General features: G+C 48.0%; 1 protein-coding gene across 1 annotated transcript in view; it reads right to left on the bottom strand.

The window, feature by feature from the left end:
* Positions 1-22,242, bottom strand: part of TNR (tenascin R) — an 83,141-nt gene that overhangs the window by 43,607 nt on the left and 17,292 nt on the right. The window contains exons 6-7 of the mRNA XM_060142173.1: positions 17,396-17,665; positions 11,790-11,975 (exon numbers count right to left, since the gene is read on the bottom strand). Coding sequence (XP_059998156.1) covers positions 11,790-11,975; positions 17,396-17,665 — 456 coding nt within the window. The remainder of the gene's footprint in view (positions 1-11,789; positions 11,976-17,395; positions 17,666-22,242) is intronic.

Below are 22,242 nucleotides of genomic sequence, written 5' to 3'. Positions count from 1 at the left end.
TGCTCTGCTGTGGAAGGTCTCCCTGAGGTAGAGTCTCAGGTTGGCTACAACTAACTGGTGAAGGGATTTCTTGCTTACATTGTGAATCGGGGGAGTGCGTAATCGAGAAGGACTGTGTGGACATAAGCCTTTAAAGCATTTCTTGAACATTGTGGATGAAGACCAAGCTGTACCTTTTATAGACAGGGACTGAGGCCATGTGTGAGGGGAGCAACTGTGGATGGACTGTCTCGCTGAGCACAGGGCTGTCAGGCCTTTAATGTAGGGGCATGCAGAAGCCCTGTTGCTGTGGGCTCCCTACCAAGGACACTCAAAGCTGTGGATTCAATGTTAGGATGACTTCTGGGGGACCTGAGGAAGCTGGAGAAAATGAAAAAAAACTGCCCAACTACAGGGGGAAATTCTTTAGGGTTCAGTATAAAGGACCTAGAATTATTTGGGATGTCTCCCTACCCTCTCCCACATTCATTTTCAGATTAACTCGTTTGACTGGTATATTAATTTCCTATTTCTGTTGCAACAAATTACCACAACCAAGTGGCTCAAAACAACACACATCTATTATTTTATAGTTCAGGAGGTATGAAGTCTGAAATGGTTCAGCAGGGCTGTGTTCCTTCTGGAGGCTCTAGGAAGGAATTTGTTTCTTCGCCTTTTGTAGCTTCTAGAGGTTGCCTGCATCCCTTGGCTTGTGTCCCCATAACCCATCTTCAAAGCCAGCGGTGTAACATTTTCAAATCTGTTTTTCTCTCTGAGCTCTGCTTCTGTGGTCCCATCTTCTCCTCCGTCTTATAAGGACCCTGGTGATTACATTGGCCTTACCTGGATAGGACAGGCTGTTCTCCCCATCTTAAGATCCTTAACCTAATTACATCTGTACTTTCCTTTTTGCCATGTAGGATGACATAGTCACACGTTCCAGGGAGTAGAATGTGGGCATCATTGGGGGCCTTTATTCAGTACCAAACCCGCATCAAACTCACCCTCATTTATTAGGACTGGAGCTGCAGGAATATGCAACAAGATCAGATTATCACCTGTAGGGCCCCTCATTGTCTGCCTGAGTCCCCCTGGGAGGCTCTCTTTGGGGCCCTTTGTGGGCTCGACAGAACCAAGGCCGATGATCATGCTGTTCTGCATTTATATAACATTTGTTCTTTTCAAAATACCTGACTGTATTTTGACTGTTGTTTTCCTCACAACCTTGTGAGGAAAGTGGGTTGGGGATCCCTTTCACCGTCTGCATTAATTTCCTGTGGCTGCCATGACAAAGGACGACAAGGTGGGTGGCTTAAAAACAACAGAAATGTATTCTCTTGCAGTTCTGGTGTCTAGAGGGCCAAAATCGAGGTGTTGGTAAGCCCGTGCTCCTTCCAAATACTCTATGGGGGGAATCTTTCCTCGCCTCTTCCTAGCTGCTGGTAGTTGCTGGCAATCCTTGGTATTTCTTGACTTACAGCTGCGTCACTCCAGGCTCTGCCTCTCCTCTGTTGGTACGTGGTGTCTTAGTCTGTTTGGGCTGCTATAGGCCAGGCAACTTAAACAATACATATTTGTTTCCCACAGTTCTGGAGGCTGAGAAGTTCAAGATCAAGGCACCAGCAGATTTGATGTCTGTTGAGCCCCAGCTTCCTGATTCATAGACCGTCTTCTCACTGTGTTCTCATACAGCGAAAGAGCAAGAAAACTCTCTGAGGTCTCTTTTATAAGGTCACTAGTCCCATTTATGAGGGCTCTACCCTCATGACCTAGTCACCTCCCATAGGCCCCCATTTCACATTGGGAATGAGGATTACAATATATGAATTTGCGGGGAGGGACACAAACACTTAGTCCATAACACATGGCCTTCTCCCTGTGTGTCTGTGTCTTCTAATCTTTTGAAGACACTGGTCACATTGTATTTAGGGCCCACCCTCATCTTAACTTGATTTCATCTGTAAAGATCCTCTTTCCGAATAAGGTCACATTCACAGGTTTCAGGTGGAAGTGGATATTTTTGGGGGGAGGGGGTTGGAGGTGGGGGGGGCACTATTCAAATCAGTAGTTATTTCTTTATAAAAAGAAACTATGGCAAAGAGTAAGCCTGTGACCAGCTGGAGATGATCCCCAGGCTTCTGGCCTCAGGGTTCAGGGCTTTTAGGACTGAATGCCTTATCCTTCCCTTCATTTCATCCCCTCCCCGGAGCAGCTGTGACTTCCCCAGGAGCCCTGAGGTAATAGGAATGATTTTGACAGGAAATGCATTGAGCAACCTTTCCTTAACAGCCACTTGGATTAAGGACGGTGAATGCTGCCTGGAAACCAGAGGGTTCTGCACTCCCTCCTCATTGTGGCTTTCAGTTACAGCCTGTGCGGTGAATCCCTCGTGCTCCAGTACGGCAGAACCTTCCAGGCCTTACTGACCAGGCTCTCTGGACAGAATGTGTTAGAATCAGCCCTCTTTTTCCCTTCTCAAACCAGCTCCATTCATTTCCTAACCTTTAGTTCTTTCTTTCTCTAAAGCGTCAATACTGGTGGAGGTCAACTTTGACTTTGAGGTCTGCCGTACTTACATTAATATTCAGGCTCTGCCGCTTTCTACACGTGTAACTGATTACTTCACATCTTTGAGCTTCAGTTTCTGTAGAATGGGAAGAATAATAGTATCTATCTCAGAGGGTCATCATGAGGATTAAGTGAACCAATGTGTGTGAAGAATGGTGCCTGGCCCACTGGGATCGAAGCTCATAGTATTATTACCTTGCTCAGAGAACTATTCCAGGATTTGGAGTTGTTTTTTGGTGAGCCCCAGGAAGGTACAGGTTGGTCCTCGGCACACCTCTTGTCAGTTTGCTGAAGCTTAGCCTGTTGGCTCTGATGAGACCAGTGATTTAGGGAGTCCCGGTGTCAGTGAGGAGCTGGCCCCTGGCTGGGCCGAGTACCTATCACTAGAACGAGTTGGGCGTTTGCAACACCCCGGATCCATTCAAAGCACACATTTTTATCTGTCAGTATGTTCAGCGAGTCCCAGGTACATCCTTGGTTGGAGAAATTAGATTACCTTTGGGACATAAACTGCTTTTCTCAGACAACTGATTGAGACCTTCAATTGCCTATGATAAAGTAGAAATTCTCCGACGTAGATGAAGGGTGACAGATCGAGGGAGGAAGACAGAAATTACATGTTGCCAAACGGATCTACCATGTAACGTTTTCATCCGAGTTTCTTATTTATGAAGCTTAAATGAAATGTTCAATAATTTACAACGGAATCATCTTCTCCCAGAAAAGTGCAGAGCAGAATTTAAAGTACTCTCTTCCCAGGCTTTCTGACTAGGTGATGCGGAAGTGAGACTTGCCTATATGTTCCTGCCTGCCGCTTCCTTTGATTTTCAGCAGCTTTCTTCCTGTGCTACACGTGAATTGTTGCTCTTTGCCAGCAGGTAAAATACACCTCTGCTGGAAAAGAAAATGCGTATCTGAGGCATACCCAGTACACTTATATATCAGCACTTGGAGGACTCCTAGGGATTTCTCACTTTTTAAAGACCCCTTGCTCTCTACCAATGCTCACTTTATCTTTCCATCCAGCTCCTGCAAGTAGTAGCCTATGAATGGCTCTGTTCCCTTTTTTAACAATAGCTCAGAAAATTCATCTCATAGGAAACCACCGCTCTGCATCCCTTATAGAACTTCCTTTGTTCAGCTTAGAGGGTGATGCTTTTCTCAACTCTTTCACTGCATATCCATTCTTCTTTGAATTCCCAAAGCACACAGTTCATTCACTCAACAGACATTACTGAGAGTGTCCTTTGTGCCAGGCACAGGGTTGTATACTGCGGATACCAGGGTGAGCTGAATGGAATCACCCTCGTCCTTAATGAGATAAAAAGAAATCTGTACTGAAGAAGGAAATTAATTACTTACTGAGTACCCATAATATGCCAAGCAATGAGCTGCATGCAGTAATCTAGAAGAATAATGAAGAAAAAAGAGAGGGAAGAAAGGAGGGATAAAAATCAAAAGAGAATTTTAAGTGTCTGGTGGCCAGGAGGTCTATTATTAACTTTAGTTTCTTAGCGATTCATACCTGTTACCTCGTTTTCCCCTGCAGCTCTGCCAGGAGGGCCTTACTCATGGGTAAACAGAGGATCAGAGAAGTCCATTTCTTTACCAAGGTCACAAAGATAATATACAATAAAACTGGGTTTAGAACCCAGGTTCATTGTTCTTTCTGACACATCATAGCATGGTCCCTGTCCCTAAGAGTCTTACAGGCTAGGAGAGGGGAGTGGAGTAAGCACATTGGAATTTGAAGGTGATTTTGCACTACACCATGGGCTGCTAACTAAGAAAACCATTTCAGAGTGGGGATGAGATCAGCATGGGCTGGAGTAGCCAGAGAAGGCTTTCTAGAGAAGGGACTTGAACCTTGAAAGCTAGCCAAGATTAGGAAAGGTTGAGGGACGACGGAGGTGTGGAATTTTCTGATCGGTAGGATGGGACATAGTGAGCAGGAAGAGATTAATTAGAGCTAGAGAGCAAGAGGAACTAGCAGATTCTCACCTGCACTGCAAGGACTGTGGGTGGGTGATAAAGACAGGATGACTCACTTCCCTCTGTTAGGAAACCTATTCTTCATGCTTCCTGCTGCTAGCAGGAAAACAGTGGGAGAAGGAGGCCCAGGAAACTGAGATTGCTGTGTCTTGCCAGCAGAAACATAAACAGTACACCTGGGGTCTGCAGGCTTGATTAGGTTCAGATGCAGAAAGATGGACCCTTTCCGTCTCTGAATTCCTGGACTCATCTCCAGAATATCTGTGAAGTTCAAGTCTACCAAACTGGGGTTGGGGATTTGGTTTTCTCTAGTGCAGGGGTCCCCAACCCCTGGGCTGCAGACCCCTACTGGTCTGCGGCCTGTTAGGAACCGGGCCGCACAGCAGGAGGTGAGCGGCGGGCGAGCCAGCGAGGCGTCATCTGAGGCTCCCGATCGCTCGCCATCGCTCGCATTACCGCCTGCACCATCCCCCCCACCCATCGTCCTTGGAAACATTGCCTTCCACAAAACTGGTCCCTGGTGCCAAAAAGGTTGGGGATCGCTGCTCCAGTGCATTTGAAGGACATCTGCCTTCAAAGGGAGGGGCAAACTGATGACCCTGTCCCCAAGGAGCTTGCAGTCAGTCTCTTAGTTTTTATCACAATCATGCTATTATGTTGTTATTGTTAGCTTTCTTGCTGGTCTCCTCAGGAGACTCTTAGGTCTTTGGGTCAAGGGATTTGATTTTTTTAATATTTTAATTCAGTATGTCGTATAGTGAAAAAAAAAATGATGCGTAGAAGCAGCATGGCGGGGGCAATGGTGGTGTTGGGAAGACTTCTATGAGAGAATATCTGAGCTGGATTTTGAAGGATCAGGGGACATTTGGTTGGGGAAAGGGCAGGCTGAGGGAATAACATATGCAAAGGTATATCTGGTAAAAGAACTCATGAAAACCAGGGACCTAATGTAGGGCCCCTCATAGGGAAATTTCCAGTAGGGAATTTGGGTACCGGACGTTTCATAGATGGGGAGATATTTGGAGACAGAGAATCTTCTGGGAACCCCTAAAATCATACCAGATAGGCAACAATCTACCTTTCAATGTACTGAGATGTAAGCTCCCAGGCTCCGCATTCTGATATTCTCGGGGAATGGCAGGTGCTTCTCCAGGGTTCCCCGAATGAGTCAGGCTTTGGAGGACATCTCCCCACTTTTTGGGTGGGGATGATGTTCGAGCATCAAGAGAAGACTCTATGCTGACTTTGAGGAAGGGACTGGTCCTACAAACTTATATTTAAAAAGAAAATCATAACACCAAGGACTGTTTTCAGATGGAACTTTCTTGTTGCCAGCGGGATTAATGAGGAACATGGGTCTTCACCCCCTGTCCTACAGGAACATCCCATGTCCGGGTGTTTGCTGTAAACAAGCATTCGCTGCTGAAGAAGTCAAAGCAGAAACGGAAAAATTCCCACCTGGCTTTACTCTTGGTTCCCTTGCACTAATGCAAGCCCTTTAATGCAAATAAGGGGACAGATGCCGTTACATGCCAGCTGTGAGGAGGAGGACGGTGTGGAAGCCACTGCCCCTTATCTCCTCTCTTCTGCTTAGGTCTCTGCAGCCCCTGGAAGGTGGCGCTGTGCTCAGAGGGTGCCTTACCAAAGTGACCACTTGGGGTCACTGTGACTTCGCCCAAAGCAGGATGAGCACCATCTGGCCCAGGCCCCGGGCCCATTGCCTGACTCCTCCTCCTTAGAGAAGCCTGCAGGGCATTGAAGGTCTGGCACTCGGTCCGGAGCTTGTGCCCTGGCATGTCAGGGAGTGCAGACAGGGTGAAGTGAACGTCAAGTGCCTCTGGTCAGCGCTGATTTGCTAGCTGGCCTCCTCTGGGGGTCTCGGATTTCTTCATGGAAAATCTTCCTGTGGACAAGCACCTTGCGGAGCCCACCTTCTCACCACGAGATCTCCATTTGAGCCCCAAGGAGACGATGAGGGATTTGGTAGAGGCCTTGGTTTCCTGACCCCAGCAACCAGAGGCCTGGAAGGCAGCAATTCACAGGGCCTGACTGGGGCATGCTTGCACACATCAGCCTTGTGCAAGTGTGTGTGTGTGAGTGAGTGTGTGTGGGGGGGTGTCGTGTGTGGCTGGCTGCAGGTCTTTGTTTTCTTGCGATCCATTGTTGCACCATGAAGTCTGTAGGAATCTTCAAGCCTCTGGGCTTCCTAAGCCCTGGTGATGAGTTTTCTGATTAGCACCTCGTTGACTGGAGATCCGGGTAGTCGCTGTGCAGAGAGGCAGCTGGTTGGGAAGCATCATCAAGAGGTGTGTAGGGGGCGCCCCATCGAGTGGGTGAGGGACGTGATGACCGGGCCCTGGAGCAGGGTTAGAGCCCAGTGCTCACGTGGCCATACGGGCCAGTTCCTTTTGCCCTTCTCCTGACCACAGGGGTCCTCAAGTGTGGGCTTCTGTTCCTGAGGGAGGACCAGGCAAGAGACCGTAGATGACTGAAGACAAACCCCTTTCCCCTGTTCGCAAAACACCGAAGCCACAGGCTTTTCTGATGACAGGTTAGTGGAGTCCCCTCAGACAGAGACCAGGGCAGTGTTTATAATTTGCATTGGTCACAGGCAGGGTTTTGGTTTTTTGTTTGTTTTTTGAATCAAATTCCAGTCAAAGAATGAAAACTTCCTTCCTTTCCTCCTCCCTCCCTTCCTCCCTCTGTCCCTCCACTAGGAGTTTTCTGTATGGTTTATGGTTTTTCACTGCTACTCAGAAAACAGTGATGGTGCCAATTCCTGGTACATGCTTCTGGTTCTAACCTAGAGGGACCTTGGTGAGCCTGTAAGGTACATAACACTCGGGGACCCCTTTGGGACTCCAGATATGGTTCACAGGCCAAGCAGACGTGGTCCAGGCTGAGAGGCTGAGCCTAAAAAAAGACTTTATCATTAAGGACGCAGAAGCCACCAGAGCAGAGAAAAAAATCATTGCAGACACCGAGTCTGTTGTTGAGAAACAAATTCACACTCCAGAGGGAATTTGCTGGGCATTGCCTAGAGAGAATAATGGAAAAGAAATGTTTGGCATTCTGTGCCCCAGCCTGGTCTCTGTGTTGCAAAGGGGGAGGTACATGATGGAGGATGCAGTGGGGTGCGGTGAGCCCGCCGTGTGACTCTGAGCCCCAGAGTCAGGAAGGGCTTGCATTCCACAGCGAAGGGGTAGGTGGCGGCTGCAGAGACAAGGGCTTCTGCGAGGAGTATCCAGGACAGATTCCATAGGACTTGAAGGACTTGGAGTCAGCTGGCTGTGAGAATAAAGGGTCTGTGAAGTTCTGCCTGGGAGAGGCCAGGTTGCCAGAGATCCAGGCTGAGTTTTGTAGGAATTAAAAACAATAAAAGGTCAAATGGCTATTGAAGGTTTTCTATGTACCAGTGCTCAGATATATAAATATATATGAGTTCATTGAATCCTCCCAACAACCTATGAGGTAGACATGATGTCCTTCAGACCAGGAAGCGGAAGCACAGAAATTGAAGAAATTTGCCCAAAGATGCACATCAGTGAAGTTGGTCTCAAGCCTGAGTGGGTGACTTCAGAAACCATGCTCTAAGTGAGTGCTTCTTGACCATTAATGTGCACACAAATCCCCCGAGGGGCTTGTAAAATGCAGGCTCTGATTCCACAGATCTAGGGGGAGAGGGCTCTGACATCTCCTGGGGTGATGCCCTTGCCACTGGACCCCACTTTGAGAAGCAGGGTCTCCACTCTGTGCCACACTTATTACAGGGGATCGTCCCAAAGCATCCGTTAGCTCACAGACCTTCTCCTCTGCCTCCTTATTTCTCCTCCTCTCCCACCCCTCCTTCCCCCCACCATCATCATCACCATCACCATCATCCACGTATTGAGTACTTTGCTGTGTTAGAAGAATGGTCTTAAACTCCTTCGGTACATGATCTCATTAAAGCCCCATCAAACACTATGAGGTAAGTGGCATTATTCCCCTTTTACCAATGATGAAACAGAGGCTTAGAAAGGTCGAGTCAATGGCTCCAAATCCCACAGTGAGTAACTGGGCCTAGATACAGAGTCTAGAGTCCCAGCTCTTAACATGTCCCACAGGACCGAGCATTCAAATAAAACTGAGACAAGAGAGAATGGTACCTTCTTGCTAAGGTTGCAGTTATTTTTGACTGGGGATAAGGAGGGTGGGGACAGCTGAAGTTTCTAGTCCTTCATACTCTTTCTGGCCAGGGAGGAATTGCTTCAGATGAGCCTGGAATGCCCTTCCCACTGAGTCCAGGGTCTTGTTTTATATATACAAGCAAATTACTTGTTTGGAACTAAAAACAAACAAACAAACAAACAAAACCCCCCAAAACAAAAACAAGTCTCGGAAGCTGAAAAAACTCTCCTCTTTAGCATCCAAGTTGGAGAATGAGGGAGAAAACACAACTATTTAGAGCTGGGGTCAAACTTCTCGCTCTTTTTGCCTTCCTTCCTTCCAGGTCCTTCCTTCTTTTTCCCCAGCTACCACAGCGAGAGTGCCAGCAATCCTTGTAATCTGCATCTCAGCAAGTACAGATATACTTGATTTCCTTACATTCCTATAATCCCTTTTTAAATCACATAAGGCTATTTGCCTTTATAAATCTTCCCAGCAGTGAGCTCCCTGGGATAATTATGTGTAATATATATTTATAATTTTATTTCATAAGCCCAATTCAAATATAAAAAAAATCAACCTATCTGAGCTCACTCCTCACTAATAACCTTTCCATTCCTTGTAAGTCTGCAAGATTTGACTGTTCCTTTCATGTTACTTCTTTAGTAGGAGCAGCCATGAAAAGGGATGGGGACTTTTGACTAGAATTCAGAACTGCCTTTGAGTCACAGACCCCTTGCTAGCTTTGTGAACTCGGGCAAGTTTCCAAAATCCCTGAGTCTCAATTTCCTCATCCGTAAAATGGAGATGCTGACTGGGGCGCCTATGATGTGATGGCTGATGGCTGTGACATCCTTTGTTTACTGATACGGCAGGCAATATTTTAGTTCACCTGTCCCTCATGAGTTGTTGTTGTAAAGATTAAATAAGCTAAAACTATGTGAAGGTGGCTGGAATAACAGAGATGATCAAATGGATGTAGAATCTTCTTCCCCACCCCCCCGCCCCCGGTAATGGGAAATAATAGGATGATTATTAGTAGGATGTGACTGAGTTCTTCTCTATATCTCATGATTTTAAAGTGTGTCCTCCATCCAAACAACTAGCCATCATCTTTGTAAAATTGCTAATTGCCAAAGCAGCCTGCAGCTCTGGGCAGGGATGGGCTGCGCCTAGAACCAGTTCCCTCCTGTATCACTGCAGGGTTTTTTGTTTAGCTTAATTTTTGTGAATGTCTCCAGCTCTCTGTAAAGGCTCTGTGCCAGATGGTCTGTTCCTGCTATGTTTAATTCACCCCCATTAACCTGCTTGGTCAGCATATCTTTCCATCTCCTTGCTGTGTTTGAGGAGTGCGTCTGTTTGGAAAAAACATTTATTATATTTACTTTAACTGGCCTCATTTGGCAACGTGGTCTGGGATTTCAGTTCAGGAGGAAAACAGATTTGATTATACTGCCCTTGTTTACTGTACGCACTCTTCTGTGTGGATCTCTTGTCTACTAATGCTTTTGCAAGAAGCCAAGACACAGGATAAACAAAGTCTCTGCGAGCATACTGGTGGCCCCTGGTCCATGGCTGCTTTGCACAGTCTCCATCTGAAAACTGTGCCCCACATTTCCAGCCATCTACCTTTCAGCAAAGTCCAGCAGGTAGGTTTTCCTGGCGGGTGTGTCTAAGGCCCCAGGAGGAGCACTGGTTGGACGCCACATCCTCATGGGGACCTGGAATGCTCCCCAGCCAGGCGTCATGGTGACCTGGGTCATCGTCTTAGTTCATACCACCATTATCTCTCTCTTTGACTCCGTGCAGCCTCCTGACCTCTCCCTGCCTTTGGCCTTGTCCTCCTCCTGTCTGTTCTCCACACTGTAGCTGCCCAGATCTGGTCATTGCATCATCTTATTTCAGACCTTTCAACAACCCTCCACTCACACTCTTTATAGGGTACATAAGGCATAACCAGGCTCTTACCTTATCACTGGCCTCTTGTAGCCTATGCCCCAGTCATAGTGAACATGTGCAGTTTCTCTCATCATTCATGCATGCGTTTATTCATTCGTTCATCACTTATCCAGGACCTGTAAGTGCTAGATGCTGTGCTGAACGCTGGGGAGTCATGATGAGTGAAACCAAATATGGTCCCCCTTTCACAGAGTTTAGTCTAAGATGGAGACTGACGATCCAATAATCACACCCACAAGCGTACAATGATAACTTGAGGAGTGCTGTGAGTGGTAACCAGTAAGATGAGGCTGCCAGACAGGATGACCTGACCTCGCCTGGGGACCAGGGAGGGTTCCAGAGAAGTGACAGGTGAACTGAGAGCTGGAAGGGAAGCAGACGTCACGAGGTAAAGAGGGTGGTGGGAGAGGCTGGCAGGTAGAGGGAACAGCACGTGCCAAGCACTGTGGCAGGAGGGAGAAGGTGTTTGAGGAACTGAAAAAAGTAGACGTGCGCCTGGAGCACAGGGGGCACCAGGGAACGCGGGAGGGAGAGGAGACTGGAGAAGATGGTAAGGAAACCAAGGCCGTGCAAGGGTTTGGAGTTTATCCCAAGAGCAGTCGGAGTCCCTGAAATGGCTGCAAAATGGGATGGCATAATCAGAAATGTAATTTTTTTTTTTTTTTTTTTTTTGTGGTACGCGGGCCTCTCACTGTCGCGGCTTCTCCCATTGCGGAGCACAGGCTCCGGATGCGCAGGCTCAGCGGCCATGGCTCACGGGCCCAGCCGCTCCGCGGCATGTGGGATCTTCCCGGACTGGGGCACGAACCTGTGTCCCCTGCATCAGCAGGCGGACTCTCAACCACTGCGCCACCAGGGAAGCCCTGGAAATGTATTTTGAAAAGATAACTGATGGAGTGAAGAGGAGAGGAGAGCAGAGGGGAGAGAAAGTGGGGAGGTTATCGCAGTGGCGAAGACAAGATAGGGTAGTAGCTTAGACCAGGTGATGGCAGTGCAATGGAGAACAGCAGACATATGTAATAGGTACTTGAGGGATTAAGTCAATGGGATTTGGCGATGGTTGGATGTGGGGTTGGATGGCCGGGGAGAGAGCTGGGAGGGTATGGACTCAGGAACTGCCATGCCCCCAGGACCTTACTTACCTGTGAGCGTGGCTCTGGTGGTTGGACCGATGCTCTTGGGGACCAACAGCTCATGGTACTGCTCGCCTGCCAAGGTGCTGTACACAATCTTGTACTCCTGAACCTCTGCTTCACTGTTGTCCCACTCAAGGTCAAGGCTGGTTGCTGTGCGGGAACCAAGCCGCAGGTTCTTGGGGGCGTCAATCTCTAAAAAAATCCAGACATCACCAACATCACACAGGATAATGTGCATTTGTCATGCATCTTGAACTTGAACAGGCTTTGGGGTGAGAGTCGGTGACCCTCTGCCTCATGTTTGAGTGAACCCAGGGGCTGCCCCTCAGCTTTTGGTCTGCCAGGTTGGCCATGACAGATTACGTGGGCAGGTTGGAGAGTTTTACTCAGGAGTTAGATATCAACACACTTCACACGTCCCCCATTCCCATTCAGGAGTTCTAGTGGTGTTCTAGAAATTGAAGAATGAACCAGTTAGTATCATAAGGTTGAGACTAAGCAAGAGAAACCCTGGAAAGTGGAAATCAGAGATGGCATCCAAGCGATTAAGATGAAATAATTTCAAATTTGATCACTGAGCAAAAAGCAGAGGATTGACTGCAAGATTTTGAAGTATAAGATGCCTTCCCCTGGATTTCCTTGCATAGACACTGCTGAAAGTTTTGCATATAGAGAGGGGATGTGATGTATTGGAAATCAGTCAGCTTTAGAGTCAGGTCTCAGTTTGAGCCCTACCTCCAACTCTTACTGTAATGGGACCGTGGGCAAGTCTTCATCTCACTGGGTCTTGATGGCCACATCTGTAAAATGGGCTAATAATACTGCCTTTTCAGGGAGTTGTACAAATTAGACAATGCATGTAGAAGTGAGTAGCATGGTGCCTGGTACAAAATTAGGTGCCCAAGTCCTGGGCTGGCTTCCTGGTGCCTCCAAAGCTCTCCCTGAGTTCCAACAATCTGGCGCCCCCAATGCTTGCTCCTTGGGGTTCCAAGAATTCCACAACAATGAAAAGACCATTGGCATTGGGGTCTTTTCCGCAGTTGTGGGGGGCTGGTTCTCTTTTCCAGGACTGATCATCTCTTCAGGCTTATTTGGGCAGAAACAACATAAACAACTTACAGGATAAGAAGGTGCTGTCTTGACAACCTGCCACTTAAAAAGTTCCAAATAGGTCTTGACTTTGAGAATTGAATTTAACTTTGGAGTGGACCAGCCATTTGTTCTGGGAAAACCTCAAGTGGACTGTTTTAATTTGCAAATGCCAGGCAAGTCTCCACCGATTGTTCTTTCAGAAGATGGGACTGTTGTGATTCAATCTGAGTGCAGCTGCTGCAGAGTGAGAAGTGTTCTGTTTAGTGATGTAAATTGGGTGAATCTTTTAGCAGATTTATGCCTCTGCAGCTTATTTTTCTGAGAAACGTTTCCTTACTCAGTGTGGGTTTAGCATGCTGGAAACTGTGCATTATCCACGTGCTGTGTGTGGGATTTCTCGAGCAGTTGGATGGAAAGAGGAGCTTGAGGAGAGGGGTATGTAGGAGGAATGCTCTGGGCTGCAGATCCCTGAATCTCACGTGGGAGGAGAGGCTGGCAAAGGACTGGGTGGGGCTTGGGGGGGTGTGTGGCCTGAATGGAACTGGGGCAAAAAGAGATTCACGTAAGGTTCAGGTTGAGTCTTGTATTTACCTATTGCTCTTCACAACTAAAGACCTCAGACCTGGGAAATGTTTGTTAGACTATGGATTTGTTTTTTGCTTGTTTGGCCTTAGGACCTGTGCCCTGTGGATAGGCGGCACTGTTTCCTCTGAAGGGACTGGACATTTCCAATGTCAATGATCCCCAAGGAGATCAATCCTGAGAATGAGGGCTGGAGAAGGCAGGTGCCTTAGGACTGGGGTGGAGGGAAATGGTTTGCTCCCCCTAGGTCTTGAAGCCTGACCTCTAGGAGGCGCAGCTGAAGGGCACCCTGGCAAGTGGGAGCTGGGCTGGTCTCTGCAACACACCAGCAAGCTGGGGGCAAGGTAAAGCCAGGTGTCCAGTGGGGGCCCTGTGGAGAGGCTGCGGCTGTAGACTCTCACCTCTAAAACATAAATTAAATCAAGCAGTTCTGCTGAAAGCTTTCCGCGGCTTCCTATTACGAGCTCCTCATTGTGGCAGGGCTCTACGTGACCTGGCCCTGCCTGCTTCTCAGGTGGCACCTTGGAGCGTTCTACCCTTCTCACCGTGCTCCAGCTGCACTGCCTTTCTCCTGCTCCTGAATCACAGCAAAGCTTATTCTCACCCCAGGGCTTTTGCACTGGTTGGTACGTTTGCCTGGAACGCTCTTCCCCAGACCCTCGCATGACTGAGGTCACTTAGGTCTTGGTTAAAACTTTAGCTCCTCAGAGAGGCCTTTCTGACTACTCCCTCTGTATCATCCATTTCATTTTTTTAGCATAATCCTCGTGATTGAAATGATCCCATATGTTTCTTTCCTTCTTCCTTATTTAGTTTCCCCCCCTGGAATGTAACTCCTGTGAACTGGGATCTTATCTGTCTTGGTTATTCCACATCCTCACTGCCTAGGACAGTGCTTGGCACCTACTAGGTGTTCATTAAGCACATGTGAAGTGGCTGAATGGGTACTGTCAGTTCTCTGTCTTGTCTGCTCCCTCAAAGCCTTTGGAAAAGTCTTGTTAAATATTCCAGCTGGGGACTTTGAGGATGCTTGGGGCCAGGTGGTACAGGGACAAGAACAGCTTTGACTGAGGGCAGCTGGTCTTGGCTGGCTGACAAGGGCCATCCAGGTTGAACTTGTGGAGGCATTTCCTGGAGAATCCCGGAGTACAGTCCCTGCCCAGCAGGTGGGAGCTCCAGCTGTTGTGACTTGGGCCTTTGTTGCGTTTCCTGGGGCTGCCACCACCAAGGGCCACACACTGGGTGGCTTCAAGGATAGGAATGTATCGTCTCACAAACTGGAAGTCTGAGATCAACGTGTTGGCTCCCTTCCAAGGGCTGTGAGGGAGAATCTGTTCCGTGCTTCTCTCCTGCGGTTTGCCAAAGGATCCACCAAAAGAGTCCCGGGAATGCTCCCATGAGGGTAACTGCAACCAGAGCTACGGAGTGCAGGGAGGTTCGGGAGACTGGCCTCCGGGTTTCCCTGGGCGGCCTTCTCTCTAACCATTGGCCTTAGTGGGCTTCCATCGGTGCTTTCCCTTTTCCGAGCGGCTCTAAGACCCAGACAGGTCTGCTCACCACGCAGGAAGCAAATCCCCGTTTTAATTGCCTGTGCAATTAGTGCGCTCCTAGTGTTGAAGCCATCACCTGGAAAAGCACTTTGGCTAATTTGAGTTTAAGCAGAGCTCTGAAATGACTGAGGGCCCTGCCGTGAGGGTCCAGGCACCTTCTCCTCATTCAACCAGCACCTGCCAACCCCAGGCCTTGAGAGCTGGGCTGCAAAGCTGTCTGCGGCAACGCACCCCACCCCTGTTGCCCCCTCATCCGCTTCGGGCAGAGGGGGGCAGCTTGGAGGTACGGGCTGCTGCTGCCTGCGGAAGGTAGCCACCTAGCAGCTGCCCATCCTCCAGGCAACCGCAAACAGAGAATCACGCAACGAACGGCAACTCCGGGGGAGCTTCTAGGAGGCAGAATGTAATTGTCTTGATTGGAATTTTCCTGGGCCACCAGCCAGTCCTGCTTCCATCTCGTTGACATAAACATCAAGAATTATGCTTTCCGTCCTGCTGCTGGAGAGCTCTCGTCTCATTTTCTGCCTCTTCAAACTCCTTATCTGAGTAAAGCACAAAGAAACCACTTTTCACACAAAAACTGTGTTGAAATTAAAAAAGAATGCAGGACTCATGGCCCTCAGGAGGTCCCAGCACCGGAGCAGACCGTGTCCTGGGGGTGCGAAGGCTGGGGGGTGGGCAGGGCTGACCTTGAATTCACCAAGAAGGGAGCTTGTGTGTGAGGCCCTGAGCAGTTTTGGTTCAGTGTGGGAAAAGACGGCAAGAGAAATGGGCAGAATGTAGTCCCTTTATTTTAAAGATATGCACAGTCACTGGGGATCCCAACGTGTGTTCAGTAAAACATCTGACCAGCGACCCGTGGCTGGGGTGGAGTCTAACACAGGGGCTGGAGAGCAAACCTGAGAGGGCCTCTTTCAGAATCAAGCTGCCTTCTCTGGTTCGTCAGTGTCCATGCTTCCTCCCTTGTAACAGGGAATGTTTCCTTTGGGGTGGAGGGAAACCCATTATGAGATTCCCGGCCTCCCTCTTTCTTCTGCTGGGGAAGACGGACTTGCTTCCACGGTGAATTTTGTAGCAGGCCTGGGCACGGCCCTCCTGCTACCCTCTCTCATGGGAGCCGTCTGCGCATGGGGATCGGCCTCTGCTTGTTCCTCTGTGCTGTAAGCCCTAACCTGCATAGCCCCACAGCTTCCGCCAGATGGGGGTCTTGCCCAGGTCCACAGGGTTCATCCGTTGGCGAGCCCATCCAACACTAAGCTACATGCTCCAATCTAGGGGATATTTTGGCCTCCATCTGTCTTACTCTTTGCCTTATTTATCAGCTGATTTTAAACACAGGTGGAGGGTAATGGTGCTGTTTATTGAACCTCCCTGCAGCCCCTTGGCTGGCTTACCCCATCCCGTAACAGACGCTTAGGCCACCACTCAATGTAGGATGCCTGAATTAGTGATTCTCCTACTTTACCCCATCAGGAGATGCTGGTTCTTAGATCTTACAGAAGCCGGCAGTTTCCTTTGATCTCTGCAACAACTGGGGAGTTGTCGGAGACATTCCTTGATGTGTGACCACCCCCCTGCTGCCCCCCAACAGGGCAGAGAGGCCGAGACTGGGTATCTGGGTTAGACAGAGACTCACTGTCGGATCACAGCCCCCGATCACCCAGTGAGAGTGCCAGGGAGCCTGTCTTTGGATGGTGCCTGACCTACCTGTCCACTAGCTGGTTGGCCTGATGGGCTCCTAGAGAGCCAGGGAGCAGGTCGTGAGGTCTGGCCTTTCCCGACTATTGGAGCCGGGTCTACATTAGCCTTCTTGCCGGTGCCTGCAAACGGCAGGATGAGTCACAGACTCTCAGGTGGAAGGCCTGCTTCCAGGCACGCAGGCCCGGCTTTGCACAACTCCAAGGGGCGCCATTGTGCTGGTGTAGTCACTGTGGATTTATGCAGTCATTACAGCCATTTCCGGCAAATTGCAATAAAGTGACTCCAGGAAGGGGTACTGAACCCTCACAAAATTTCCCTTTGGGCTAGCGACGGGGATGTCAAGTGACTTCAGGACAAACTTTTCATTTTATAAAGGAGAAACCTGAAACCTGAGGGGAAGAGACTTCTGTCAAGTCACAGATCTGGCTGGTAGCAGAGGTAGGACAGGAACCCAGCTCTCCCATCCACTGGCGCTGTGCGCTCCTCTGCCCTGAGATGTGACCTCACCAGGATGCCCTGAAACCTCTCGCTTCCTTCTTGCAGTGTCTGTGATACGTGGATGCCCAAGCACACGTCATCTCTCTCCCTGGATGCCCCTCTTGCCATGAGGATACCAGCTGGCTCAGCACCCTCTCCCCTCCTCAGGCTCTGCTCCCCGCCCCTGCCCCACCCCACCTACAGCCTCACCTGTTATGAACTGGGTGGTGGTGGACTCGCTCTCGTTGGTTCCACGGACTGCGCTGACCCACACCTCGTATTGGGAGCCGGGCCGCAGGGCCTGTACCGAGTACTGGCTCAGGGGAGGCTGCAGTCGGAAGGTGGTCTTCCCGCCTTCCCCGCCCACCAAGCCGTACTTCAAGAGAATGAAATCGACTTTGGCTCGAGGTGGGGTCCACTCCACGAAGGCTACAGTGTCGGAGACATCTCGAACCAGGATGTGCGTGGGCCCATCAATGACTAAATGAGAAAGATCCAATAGAAAAAAAAAAAGTTTGAGAAGTGAGCCTCTGACTGAAGCTCTTTCCTTTCCTTTCCTCCTTACGTTAGCCTGGTCGGTCAGAGAGAGAATAGGTATTATCATCCCATTTTACAGATGGGGAAATTGAGACACAGTGAGATAAAATCTCTTTCCTGAGGACACATGGTTTTTCAGTGGGGGAACAGACACTGGATCTGAGGTCCCCTGAATCTTGCTGTCACGGGGCTGTGGTTTTTAGGATTGGCACTTCCCAGTTTAGGCAGGGGAAGGGCACTTACTGGCTTGAGAGGGCCAGCACTGTTCTGTCAGGAGGTTATGGGACAGACGACAGAGAACTGTGTTTCTCGTGTGTGCCCAGCTGCCCAGCTCTCACATTCCGTGAGCCCCAAGGAAAGACCTATGAAATTAGCAGCCCTGTCTAAACATCTGAGACTTCCAACTTGGTTGCCAATGAGGGCATCACGAGTCTCCAGAAGATGTCCCTGCTCAGCTGTACCGACAACTCAGTCAACCAGCTGCTAAGACAGTCAAAAACCCAACAGACATTTGTATTTGTGGATATGAAATATGCCTTCTGGGGAAACTTGCTCTTCTGTAAAAACAAGGATCTCTGTTTTGGAACAGCGTCTTGTGGGCTATTTTCTCCCCACCGGTTCTTGCGTATTCCTGAGCCAGGAGGGCACTGCAGTCACACACAGTCCCTCCAGGTTATTCAGCATGTGTCCCTCGTGAGTCCTGGCCTCTGGCACTGAGCACCTGAAGGGAACACCATTGTGGGACGGTGTTACCTAGGAAAAGCTGGTTGGTTTCCTAGGGGTCCTACCACCCTGGTTCCAGCACCCACTTGGGGTCCTGTTCATATTGAATTAGATGATGGTGGCGGTGGGGCAAGGTGAGAGAATGTAGAAGGGAAATAGAAATGGCTTAGTGAGTAGAATAGAAAATGGTGTTCTCAACTCCTCATGGTGTGTCTGGATGGCTGACGTGCCCTCCTTTGAATTACTCATTACCTTCTAAAAAGAGCTGGCCTGGCTTCCATGTTTGCATTTATTATGGACTACACCCCTCTAGCTGGGGCTGATTAACAAGAATATTAATATTCTTCAAGGATTTGGAACTGGAACCACAGACTCTGGCTTTCTGGTTAGCTGGTTTTGGACCATGTAGAGCCAGGGCTGGTCTGGCCATTCTCTACCATATTCACAAATAAATAGAAAACATCTGATCTGGGGACAGAGAGACAGAGAGACAGAGAGACAGAGCGAGAGCGAGAGCGAGAGCGAGAGAAGAGGAGAAAGGGGAAAAGGTGATTTTTTAATAAATACATATTTGGTTTTCCCTTCTTAGCGCAGAGCTCCTAAAACCCTGGGAATTTTCTAAGTGATGAGAGTGATCAAGTTGTCTTTTGTTATGTTAATAAAGCAAGGGAGAAAGCTGGTTGCCAAGGGACCCAACCAGGTGATTAGAGGGTTGGAACTTTCAGTCTCACCCCTGACATCTGGTCAGTCCATCAATCATGCCTATGTAATGAAGCCTCCATAAAAACCCAAAAGGACTGGGTTTGGAGAGCTTCCAGGTTGGGGAACCAGAATGCTTCCATGTGCCACTGCCGTGGGCCCCAAATTCCACAGGAGCAGAAGCTCCTTTGTTCAGGACCTCACCTATGTATCTCTTCATCTGGCTGTTGATTTGTATCCTTTAATATCCTTTGTGATAAACCAGTAATTCAGTGAGAAAATGAGTTTCCTCATGAGTTCTATGAGCTTCTCTAGCAAATTAATCAAACCCAAGGAGGGGTTGTAGGAACCTCCAATCTGTAGCTGGTCAGTCAGAAGCACGGGTGACAACCTGGACTCGTGATTGGCATCTGAAGTGGAGGGTAGTCTTGTGGGACTGAGCCCTCCAACCTGTGGAATCCGATGCTCTCTCCGGGTAGATGTGTTGGAATTGAGTTGAATGGTAGGACACCCAGCTGGTGTTGCAGAGAATTGCTTGGTGTGGGGAACCCCTCCCCCAGTCACACACATACTGGAACTGGGTGCAGAATTTTAGGAGCAAATACACAGAGAGAAGCAGAAGTGAGTGACCTTGTGGCGCTTCTAGAAAGGTATAGAGAATAACTCGGTTCTTGACTGTCCAGTTTTTGGTTCAAGTCTTTTGTGAGACTCAGATGCATTTCTGGCCCTGGGGTTTCATAAGACACTCTGTGTCCTTCCAGTAAATTATCTTTTTTGCTACAGCTAGTTTAAGAAAGTGTTTTTCCCTTGTTACCAGAGAGTCTCGACGAAGACTGTTTTCTGGTTTTTTTAACCAGTCTGCACTGGACCACCTCCTCGTCTGTCTCCAGAATGGAGTGTCTCCCTCAGGACTGTCTCAGCCTGGCTTGGAGCCTCTCTCTCTTTCCGAGTTGGGCCTTTCGCTGGGTACCCCACCCTCCTTCTGGGTGTAGCCCAGTCCTGTTCTCTGTTAAGCATCTTAGGAGTTTTGGTCTGGCACCAGCCAAAATGAAAATCACCAGACCATTTTGGGTTTGGAGTGAAAGTGAAGTTCTGTTTTTCATATTTGGAGTAATAATGAGATTTAACAGAATATATCCAGATGTTTTCTTTTCTGCACGCTGTATTTAGTGGTTTTAGGTAACTTGGGCCTTTTTAATTCCATTTAATTTAATAATGAGATGGAGGAAATTATCTCCTAACTGCTGAATAAGCATAGTGCTTGAAACATAGTAGACACTCAGTAAATGGGTGTTGAGTAAATGAAGTAAATAGATGACTCTCTATATGCCTAAGAAAGAAAGTGAAGCATTTCAATGAATTGGAGCTTCTTGAGAAAAAAAAAAAAAGATGTCACCAAAACTCAAATGACCATGTAAGGCTTTTGTCCATCAGCTCTTTTAAGTCCCCAAATCCTAATCATAATGATTGCTCATATTAAAATGTGACTGTGTAGCACCGAGGACTCTGGCTGCAGGAGGTCTTGTAATTTGAATTCCCAAAATGGCCTGCCTGGAAGAAGCCAGCCTGCGTGCCTGATGAGGACTCAGAGCTTAGCAGCAGGGGGTTGCTGTGGGTCAGACATTAGCGTAGGGAAATAATTAAACAATCGTTTCTTAAAAACAGCAGACAGGGCTGGGAGCCAACCATCTTTTCTGCAGCCGTCCTTGGATTCGGCCCCTCAGTTGGCCATTGGGTAACCATGTCCCATTCCAGTCAAGGAGGTATCAGCTTACTTTCAAGTTAGGCCCTAATTTTTAAACAAACACACATCCTACTCAAAAAGTAAACTGGAATAAATATTTGTCTTTCCATTTCTTCGTAATTCTGTACACAATCCCAAAATATGAACTAGGAGGTTTTTTCTTAATTGAAAAAATTCTGCCTGGCTTTACCACAGATGACTAGATCTGGAACTTTTAATTTTAATCTTAAGGAAATTCCAAACCAAAAAATACTGCAAATGTTGTCAAAATGTGGTTTTAAGTAGAAGACTAAAGCAGAGTTGGACTGTCTTCTCTAAGTGCTGTCAGTACTTTGGAAGAAAAGCATCCTCCCTCTGTAATGTTCTTCTCTGCCCTCTCATGAACCATCTCCTTCTAGCTTTTTTTTTTTTTCCTACTAGTACTTTGTTAATATCAAATCACAGAAGTGATTTGGGGACCCTGAAACATTCCGCATCAGAAGAGGAGAATCTACACGTGTTACCAAATCAACCCTTCAGGGTCCAGCATAACCTTGGGAAGCAGAACTGGAGAAAAACTCGGGCCACTGGTGTCTGGAGAGATTCCTGGACACTGGTGTCCAGAGTACTTTTAGACTTTAGGGCTATAGCGTTTCTTCTAAAATGTATTTGGATTAATATAGTGGTTTTAAAGCCTTTGGGGGAGGAGAGGGCTAATATTCTTTTTTAAAAGAACAAAATCTTAAATGATTGTACAAAATATAAAACAGACAAAAGTGGAGCTGCCTGGGTTGGAGGGTGTGAGGGGCATGGGAGTGGGAGTAATTAGAGACCTGCATCTCCACTTCCTCCTTGCCTTGAGGCGTGGCCCTGGAAAACTGGTGCTCTAGTGGAGCATAATCTAATGCCACAGTAGTTTTAAACCAGTGTTTCCTAGTCTGAACTTAAGCCTCAGCACCTGATGCTGTTTTGTTTGGATCCAATTAACAAAGTATAAATCACTAATCCATAAACATGGGCTCATTATATAGTGTTGTGATTCCCTTTTCTGGCCAACTTGGCCTTTGTCCTGCACTCATGACTGGTTTTCTTAGGTGTCAGTTTCTGTTTATGAAAAATAAAGCTGTACCAATATTCGCCTACCTCAGTCTCTGTTACTAACAGGGACCATTGCTTAACCTTCGAGTTTCAACTCTCCCATCAATAAAATGAGGGCCAAAAATGATACCAGAAGCTATTTATAACTTCTGAGAAATTCTTCGTGAGGGCACACACACATGCATCATAATCGTTAATTTACAGCATCCTTTGTCAGCTAAGGAAACAATAAAGCAAAATGCGATACAGTTAATTAATCAAACCTAGAAATATAATG

The sequence above is a fragment of the Lagenorhynchus albirostris genome, chromosome 2, assembly GCF_949774975.1.
Source record: "Lagenorhynchus albirostris chromosome 2, mLagAlb1.1, whole genome shotgun sequence".
In the NCBI taxonomy this organism is placed as follows: Eukaryota; Metazoa; Chordata; class Mammalia; order Artiodactyla; family Delphinidae; genus Lagenorhynchus; species Lagenorhynchus albirostris.
Note: the sequence above shows the minus strand (reverse complement) of the source record. Positions and strands in the feature narration are given on the sequence as shown.